Source organism: Alosa sapidissima, chromosome 9, assembly GCF_018492685.1.
Source record: "Alosa sapidissima isolate fAloSap1 chromosome 9, fAloSap1.pri, whole genome shotgun sequence".
NCBI lineage: Eukaryota > Metazoa > Chordata > Actinopteri > Clupeiformes > Clupeidae > Alosa > Alosa sapidissima.
The window spans coordinates 25828272-25838271 of NC_055965.1; the positions used below are offsets into that span (position 1 = coordinate 25828272).

A 10000-nucleotide genomic window follows, 5' to 3' on the forward strand; every position below is an offset into this window, starting at 1 on the left:
AAATATGGTGTTGATGTCATCTGGTCTGATGGCCAGGCAGAATGGACCCACAGAGGGAGAGTATCTCTGCAGAACAAGAAGGACACACACATCTTCACTGTGACCATCCATGACCTGACCCTAGAGGATGCTGGGACATATGGGTGTGGAGTTGACACAGGGGAAATATATAATAAAACCCTAGTGAAGCTCACAGTTGGTAAGTCACATAAATTAACATGCCACATTTGGACAACCCTTAGAAGTACTCATTTACTGTAATGACTGAACATAAGCTACTCTGTGCTACTATCTATGGAAGGGTCCTTGTCTGCCTAAAGCGTAACTCTCGCCAAAATGCAACGTAGGTTACATTCACGTATTTTGTGAATGTAACTTTTGTTGAAAAGCATAATTAGGACATATGCGCCACTTTTAAGAACTTTAACGGTATTGTCATTTTCAGGTCAAATAGCCTTTGTGAATGGGAGTGCTGGGGGCACTAATGTTTTGATGCGATCATACTATGATGTGTGTGTGACAAAGTGTGTCCGGAGTATCACAATCTTAAGAGCTAACCTAAGAGTAATTATAAGAGCTGCGTGTGATCTTTTCACTTCTCTTTCTCTTCATCTTAGAGTTCTGTGTCTATTTTTAATCTCTCATTTCAAATGTGTCTTCCTGTGTCAGTGTCCACCATTAACACAACAACCAGAACGCTGTCCAACACTACAGAGTCTGAGAGGACCACACACTTGCATGATCAAAAATCACCTACATCAGACGGTGAGGTCTTTATAATACATTTCATTAGTTGGGTTCTCTTTTTCTCCTTCACACACACACACGTACGGAGCCCTAGAGGGGTCATCGCAAAATGTTTTGCATGTTGAGAGAATGTGCGCTCATTTTACTACATTGTGCGCTCGTTTTACTAAATTGTGCTCTTGTTTAACTAAATTGTGCCCTCGTTTAACTATATTGTGCACTCGTTTTACTAAATCGTATGCTCGTTTTACTAAATTGTGCGCTCGGTTTACTAAATCGTGTGCACAATTTACTATATTGTGCTCTCGTTTTACTATAGTGTGAGCTCATTTTACTAAATTGAGCTCTCATTTTAAGCATAGTAAAACGAGGGCACAATTTATTAAACGAGTGCACTATTTACTAAAACGAGCGCACGATTTACTAAAACGAGGGCACGATTTATTAAAACGAGAGCACAATTTGTGAACATGGTTATAGAACATTGTGTGCACGATCTACTTAAACGTGGCCACAATTTGTAAAACGTGCACTCAATATTGTCTTGACACATGTAAACATGAGCACGTTATAGTATATTCGAGATCTCGATCTACTAAAACGCACCCACGAATAATTAAAACGTGGGCTCGAAGAAATTAAATCGTGTGCACAAAAACATAGTGTGGCGTCATGGGGTATCCCCGGGAATGACGTCGGGAGGTGTGTCGCTTGTAGTGATGTAGAGGGAATCTCATTGAATGCAGTGCACCTGGTTATAGCCCCATTAGGTACAGTAGGCTGTAGGTGGGAGAGCAGATGATTGTGTGTGTTTGTACAGGCCCCTTGCCAACATCGTCCAGCTGAATGTTTGGCGAAGTTTTGAGTGTTTGTTGAGGTCCAAGTGTATGCAGAGCTGTGGTGTTTATCGCGAACGGTGTGAGCTGGGCTACATAGCCTGAGAAGCTGAGCATCGTGAACGACACTGTTTATGTCTCCCGTTTCATAGTCCGTATCAAAGCTTACCTCGTTGTGTGCATCATTGGTGTGCGCGTGGGTTTTATGGTGAGGCCCATCGGGCGCTAGAGGGAACCTTATTGTATTGGGTGGGTATTAGGCGATACTACTAATACGCAGTAGCCTATTTGTACCAGCAGTAGCCTATTTGTACCAACAGTAGGTCTACGTGTTGTAATTGTTTGGGAGCTTGTCGCTGTGATGTGCTTCGATTGACTTCTAGACCTCACAGTTAAGTCAACAATCCAGGAGATAGTGGAAACCGGTCATTAGGCTACAACAGAGCCCGCGAGTAGCCTTTGTAGCCTAGTAGAATCTCCCCATTATGGGTCTCCATAGCTGGCGGTTGACACCACAGTGCCCCTGCTACAAAGAGTAGAAGTCTGCTATAAAACATGACCACCTAAAGTCTTTAATTAGCTGCTTACGGTTATCATCACATTACCAATATGAACTGTTACAGACAGCTGTAGGCCTAGTCCATGTCAAGGTAACATGAAGTTGCCACCACAGCACAGCGAGCAGTGAGAAAATGTCGGGAATTACTAAATGTGAGCACGAAATACATATTTCGAGAGCTCAATTTAGGCCTACAACGGGGTCACGTTGTATTAATTTGAGGGCTCAATTAAAGGAAAACGTGCTCACATTTTATTAATTCGAGGGCTTAATTAAAGGAAAACGTGCTCACAAATTATCACGACCAGAAAAAATATCACTTAAAGTGAGCTCTCCCGGGCTCCGTACACACGCACACACACACACACACACACACACACACACACAGACTTATGTTCTCTCTTAAACAAATGCTCTGTCTCTCTCTCACACACACACTCTCTCACTTTCTCACTCCCATCAGACCTTTGAAGTTTGCCGACAAAAAAGCTGCCATCTTTCCCTTTATAAGGAAATTCCTATGAGAAAATAACATGGGGATTTTGAATGATCACATCTGTTAAATTCACATTTTGGTCCACACACTTTGTCTTCTGAGTGGATACTTTTTGTGTTTTGTTTTTTTTTGGTACGTTAAGAGGGCACACTTTGATTTTTGCTACCCCAGAGCTATCTTGCAGTGCAACTTGCCATACGATTACAGTAACACCCAGATCTTCTTATATGGCCAAATATGGCAGCTTTGGATAATTTGTGTAGGTGAACTTCAAAGGTAAATTCATGTAGAAGTAAGATTGACACCTTGTGGCCATGGCTGGATTTACTCTCAATTTCATGCTTACTATACAGACCACAACCACAATGTCTGGTCTCTCCTAAAGAAGCCATCATGACAATACACCCCCTCCCATGTAGAAACTAACAAATGTAAGATTACCACCCTTCAATCACTCAATGGAAACTCATCTGTTTAATATACTGTCTCTGTGTGTGTCTGTGTGTGTGTGTGAGAAAGATAGAGAGAGAGTGTGTGTGTGTGAAACAACAACATACAGTAATTAACAGAGTAAACTCTCATTCTCAACTTAACCACCCAAAAAATGAGAGTCTACTCTGTATGTTGGTTGCTTCGCACACACACACAGACAGACAGACACACACACACACACACACACACACACACACACACACACACACTGGTTTGTTGGTAATATTGTGAATCATGTATACTGAATAAATGTTCTTTACAATAAATGCAATAAATGTTCTTCTGGATGAGACTGTGGAAGACAGAATGACGACAACTTGTCAATATAAAAGTCCAACAATCGCAAAGCAGCATTGTTTTAAATTTGCCTCCAATTTTTCATAATGGATACCATTAATTTAATCTTTCCAGCCTTTGTAAATATGTCATGAATATCTTGAATAGTCTACATCGAATGTCACTTTACTATACAAGTTGTGAACTATACAAGTTGTGTATTTGTAATGAGTTTAACACTGGGAGTATTGTGTAACGTATTTGTGTAACCTGGAATGGTTGGACATTACCAGTAGCAAAAGATGAGAAATCATCTGCAAAGGTTACATCATAAAACAAATAAATTTTATGAAAGAAAAATAATTTTCTTGTTTTCTCGTTTTGGCACTGGAGTAGCCCATTGACTCAGATGTGATGTGATCAGGTAAGAGGTTTGGAATAAAAACGGCAATGCTGCGATTGTTGGACTTTTATTTTGACAAGTTGTCGTCGTTCTGTCTTCCACATTCATAAAAGGTTTGGTGTGAATGTTGAGTCATGTCTCATGAAACAGTCATGAATGCTTATGTGCAGTTTATGACAGCTGCTATGAATATGTTATGAACTCACCCGTCAAGTAAAGTGTTACCGGTTTTGGTCATAACAAGTTACGATTAGGGTTAGGTTTAGGTTTAGGTTTAGGGTTAGGATTAGAGATTAGGATTAGGGTTAGGGTTCATGTGTCATGACAGTGTCATGTATTCGTGACAGTGTCATGTCACTCGTATGTCGATACTGTCAAGTAAAGTGTTACCAATGAATATAATCTGTGTTTTCTTCACAGGTCATCCTCTACACCTGATTGTTGGTATCATGGCTGCTCTGGTTTTATTTGGTCTGCTGGTAATGACCTTCAGACTGATCATGAGAAGAGCCAGGAATAGAGGTAGGACATTCACTCACACACACACACACACACACACGTTACCTGAGTTGTGTTGTTGACCGTACAGCTCAGCAATGCACCTGAAATGATTGGCTGTTAGTGTCTGTCACCAGTTTCTTACAGTAATATTTCGGTTAGTGAGCTAGTGACTGTATTTTTCCCCCCTCGTCAACAGCTCACAGACCAAATAGGCCTCAGTCCTCTGCAGGAAAACCAAGAGCGGTAATGAGTAACATTGTTTTTGTAATACTAGAAATCAACTATCGTAATCATTATTTCAATTCAAGATACATCATTTGCTGTAATATGCATGATGTGCATTTCATTTCCAGTAGAGGGTTACTGTCTCCTGAAAATTGTCATACCAATTCATATTTATTGATAGCATTTTTATAAACAAACTGTTTTTCCAAGGAAAGTGCTGACTATGAAAATTATCCACAAGACTCCAACGCCATCCAAAGCCTGAACCCCAACACCACCCAACCTGATGCAGTTTACCAGAACCTGAACCCCAGCACCTCCCAACCTGATGCAGTTTACCAGAACCTGAACCCCAACACCACCCAACCTGATGACGTTTACCAGAACCTGAACCCCAGCACCTCCCAACCTGATGCAGTTTACCAGAACCTGAACCCCAACACCACCCATTGATCAACCTGTTGCAGTTGACCAGAGCCTCATGTCAGTGAGTGGACAGCAGGGCCTAGCGACATCAAGTGGATTTTATTAGGTAGCATACTGTGACATTAGGACAGCAGGGCCTAGCGACATCAAGTGGTAGGTAGCATACTGTCAGGAGATCCTGAGTTGAGTCCCTGTAAATCTCCATATGACAAAGACCATTATAAAATGTCATAGAACTTTACTGTTTTTATGCTTTTGGTTTGTTCTGAATTACATATTAAATAATATACAATGTACTGATGTACAATAAAGCACAAATGTACTGATTTTTCCTCTTTATTGTTAGTTCTGCTTCAACCGCCAGTATGTTTTGGCCTTCTAAAGTTCACATGTTATTACCTAATAACCTCTGTAGAGGGTGTCATTGTCCATTAATTTGTTTCATGCAAACGCACCCCTACAAATGTCTGTCTTTTATATGCATGTCTGCCTGTGTCCTGTCCAAGTGTAATCTCATCTCAATGTTGATGTATTGTACATTTAGACCAAAACACATCCTCTATTCATATAGTTTCTTAAGATCCATCGATTGTAAATTGTAAATAGCCTATTGTATAATAAAAGTAATACACAGGATATCCTATCATGGTTTTCATAATGTGTGTGTGTGTGTGTGTGTGTGTGTGTGCATGTGCGTGCGTGCATGTGTGCGTGTCATGAACAGATCTCTTCCCCTTAAATAGCCTGTGGTTTAACTGAAGGCCACTGCAGCTAAAGGACAGAGCAGAGCCACTTCAGCAGCAGTGTGGTCAGAACCATGTGGTTTTTAGTTTAAAGGGACACCAGGCAAGCCTGATGCTTTTTCTCTACGAAACTCCCCCTCGCTCGGTCTGAAGCTCTTTTCCTTTTCTTTGCGTCTTCCGTCAAGGGTTTTCGTTGCTTCTTTGCCGGCTCTGCCATTATACACACATTTGCAACAATCTCTAGCATTTTGTTAGCCTGCCTCTGTGTTGTAAACTGATCCTGCTTCGGTCGGCGGTTAGGATACACCGAACTTGCAAGTGAGATATTCTTCCTACAGGCAGTAGGGGCGGGCGAGAGAGCCTTCATTCGCCCCGTAATGAGTCATTTAACCATATACCGACTTGATGATTAATTAACACAAAAACTTTGCCTGGTGTCCCTTTAACTGAAGCTTCCTGCAGTCACACAATGCATCCAGAGACTCTCTCTCTCTCTCCTCTCTCTCTCTCTGTCTCTCCTTGACTGGGTTGTTTTTTGGTTGGAATGGAAAAGGTAGCAGTGTTGCAAACAGGATTGTTTCATTGGTATTTACCCCTGGACATGGACGTCACTGGTGGTTATTAGACTCCTCCTCATGAAGATGAACATGGGCTGGAAAAAAAAGCTATTTCCCCACATCCATTTGTGCCAACGAAGGCTCAAGACACAGAGCGACAAAAGACATGAAAAATAGTAACAGATAGTGTGTTACCAGTCAGACATCAGAGAGAGAGAGGGAGAGAGAGAGAGAGATACACTGAGAGAGCAAGGTGCAGTGTTGTGTTTGTGAAAAGTGGTCAAGTGACTAGTGGTCAAGTGGCTGCACATAAATAAAAGGTGTGAGAGCCGATAGATGCGCTTCAGAACAACAGAGGAAAAGACAGAGAGAGCGAGAGACAAACATTGTTAGATAGAGAGAAAGCTAGAGAGTGGAATTAGGGAACAGTAAAATGAGTGGAGGGAGGGGTACAGAGACCTACTTCAAAATAAGGACAACAAAGAGACAGATGAGGTCAGTGAGAGAGAGTGAGTCAGTGACAATTGTCTAAGTCAGTGAATTGTTTAGTAAAGACAGGAAATACACAACAGAGATGGTAGTGGCCACCTCTCAGGGTGACTGAACCAATCAGGCGTCACGTTTCATCAAGAAGGACTCTCCTCAGCTCAGACAGGACTGGGGGACACAGATGACATCATCACCAGGCGATCTGGACATCGAGCTGATAGGACGATAAAATACCATTCTGTGGCAAAGCAAAGGTGAGCTGGATGGAGACAGTTGAAAGAAAAGACACAGATTGTTTTTAAAAGCAGACATATCTGCTATGTGACATTTCTTTTGATGAGCTTTTTTAATTGTTTCAGACTATACTTGATTTCATGATGTATGTGATGATTGTTGGTCAGATCTAGAGTCCTACTGTGTGAGACTGCTATTGGTTAAATCAGCGAGGAAGAAGACTTATCTCTGAAATGAAAACTTCCAACAAGTTCATACTCCTCTCCCTTGCTGGTAAGAGATTTCATTTTGCATGACATTGTTTGGAGACAGAGAGCATATGTTGGTGTGTATAGCCTAAGGTGTGTGTGTGTGTGTGTGTGTGTGTGTGTGTGTGTGTGTGTGTAGTAGCTGGCTAATGTAGAATGAAATATGGACCTGGTCTCTACCAGGTTCATGGTAATGGTGATTTTAAATGAATTCTGAGAACCTCCTTGTCTTTGCTGACCTGGTGTTGTCTGATATTAAAGTAGCCAGAAATTATATTTGCATTAGTTAGACAGTTAGTGAAAGTGAAAGTGGGCTCATATCTCAGGAACCATTTCATCCATCATAACCAATCGTGTCTATTTTAATTCTGTAACTTCCATTGTTCTGCTATTTTGAACAAGAAACATGACATGATAGAACACAACACTATATTTAATACATTCAGTGTGAACAGAGACCTCTAAATGCTACTTGACAGTCTAATGCTCACATGCAACCTGTAAGATATATTGGTACAGTATGTTAGTTGGAACCGGCAACCACAATGTCCATCTCTGAAGAACGTTAAAGTGTTATCAAGACGGACATCATCATCACTGGGCTCTAGATATTAAGACATAAAACATAAACGTTACAACAAGGCATTATGGGGAAAAAGGGTGAGCAGCAGCAAACAGACACATACTAGTATGACGTGTATTCAGCAGTACACAGTAGAATGATACATGTCAAAAAATTATTTTACAGTTGAGATTTTTATTTAGATACTATTTCATTTTGTATTTTTTTTTTGTCACAGAGGAGATTTGGTTCATAGTTAATACAGTGAAGATGACTGGTCTTTTTGAAGTGAAGACCTTCACATTCATAATCTTCCACATCACTGGTAAGAGATTTTTTTATATCTCAATGTTTTTTTGCGGGGGACAGGGACTGTCAGTGGGCTAGTACGTATGTCTAGGGGATGTGGGATCATCTGGTTCAGTGTGTAGTAATTGGAACGCCGGCAGGAAAATCAGAGTGAGTGTGGTGAATGTTTGTTGTATAGTCAAGGGAAATGTATGCGAGAGTGAGTGAGTGCGTGCATGAATGAATGTATGTCGTGAGCCTGAGTCTATGTGTGTGTCTGGTTCGGGAGAGAGAGAGAGAGCAAGTTGGTCTGGCTTTTAAAGCCCATTTGCGCACAGGTGTGTCTTAATTGGCAATCAAGCACTCTGCCGTCTCCAGCCAGCCAAGGCTCTGCTGTAGCAAAGACAGCCAGAGACAGAGAGGGTCGTAACAACTGTCAGTGGGCTATGACTGGCATGGCTGTCTAGAAAATCCAGCTGACAATATCCCGCTGTTGTGTAACAGGCAGTCTTGCTCTGTGGCGTACGCAGTGTTTTTCTGTATACCGACGATGTCAAATTTGCATGCATTTCACCTCTGAAAATATTTTAAGAATTTCTGTAATAAATGTGATTAGAGGATTTAAATAAAAACTGTACATGTGTGTGTGTGTGTTTGTGTGTCGGGGAGGGGGGGGGGGGGGAGAATGATAAGGAATGATATAACAGATCTAGGAGGTAATATTGATACAACTGAAACCTCTTTCTCTATGTGACAAATCTCTCTCTCTCTCTTACTCTCTCTCTCTCTCTCTGTATGTGACACATTGACAAACTCTCTTTCTCTCTCTCTTCCTCTCTTTCTCTCTCTCTTCCTCTCCCTCTCTCTTTGTCAGTATTGAGCTGTGTGAGCTGTGAGATCACAGTGAGAGGACATGAGGGAGGAAATGCTGTCATCAACTGTCCATATCAGCAGGGATATGAGCCCTACCCAAAGTACCTACTGAAAGGAGGGTTTAAAAACAGTGTTGAAATTATCCGGTCCAATGGCCAGGCAGAATGGACCCACAGAGGGAGAGTATCTCTACAGGACAAGGACACAAACATCTTCACCGTGACCATCCATGACCTGACCCTAGAGGATGCTGGAATCTATGTGTGTGGAGTTGATAGATGGGGATTAGATTCTAAAACCATAGTGAAGCTCATAGTGGGTAAGTCACATAAATGAAAATCTGTAGTACTCAGTTATTGTACTGACAGACAATAACAACCCTTAGAAGCATTCAGTCAGTGGTGGAATGTAACGAAGTACAAATACTTTGTTACTGTACTTAAGTACATTTTCCATGTATTTGTACTTTACTTGTAAGTAGAATTTATAGTGCATACTTTTGACTTTTACTTCGTTACATTTTACAGCAATTATCTGTACTTTTACGCCGCTACATTTCTACAACACCATCGTTCCTTTTTATGTTACATTTTATGATCAGTTTTTTTTTCTCTCTGACAAACACGTTTGTTTTACCAGGGGGCGGGGTTGCTACCAAAGATTCTGGAGCGCTACGTGCCCAGCTTCTAAATCTTTGAAACATAAGCTTCTAGTCTAGACCAGGCAAAGCATGAGCTTGTAGCCATCTGCATTCGGTAGGTTATATTCACCAGACCTATGGCTACACTGGACATGCAACTGTGTTCTGTGCCTTTCTCCGACTGTTATCTGTTTTAGACTATTATAAAAACGCTGGCCGATTTTTTTTTTACATTTTCCAGATTAGGAAATATTTCTTAATTGTGTGTGATCAAATAAAGAGGCATAGCCTACAATTAGGGTGTAGTAATGTGAGCGCTCATTCAATGTCTATGCGCGTATGCACAAGTGAAACTGAACCTAATCATAAAGACACCTTTCTCAGCAACTTTTCTGTCTCAATCAG

At 41.2% G+C, this 10000-nt stretch overlaps 2 protein-coding genes across 2 annotated transcripts in view; both read left to right on the forward strand.

The window, feature by feature from the left end:
* Nucleotides 1-10000, forward strand: part of LOC121718489 (CMRF35-like molecule 8) — a 33849-nt gene that overhangs the window by 8330 nt on the left and 15519 nt on the right. Inside the window, exons 3-5 of the mRNA XM_042103500.1 lie at nucleotides 1-199; nucleotides 670-765; nucleotides 4230-4331. The exon at nucleotides 1-199 is cut by the window's left edge and continues 89 nt beyond it. Coding sequence (XP_041959434.1) covers nucleotides 1-199; nucleotides 670-765; nucleotides 4230-4331 — 397 coding nt within the window. The remainder of the gene's footprint in view (nucleotides 200-669; nucleotides 766-4229; nucleotides 4332-10000) is intronic.
* The window catches only part of LOC121719457 (mucin-2-like), an 89108-nt gene continuing 85741 nt past the window's right edge, over nucleotides 6634-10000 (forward strand). The window contains exon 1 of the mRNA XM_042105106.1: nucleotides 6634-7004. The gene's annotated coding sequence lies outside the window, so the exon portion shown is untranslated. The remainder of the gene's footprint in view (nucleotides 7005-10000) is intronic.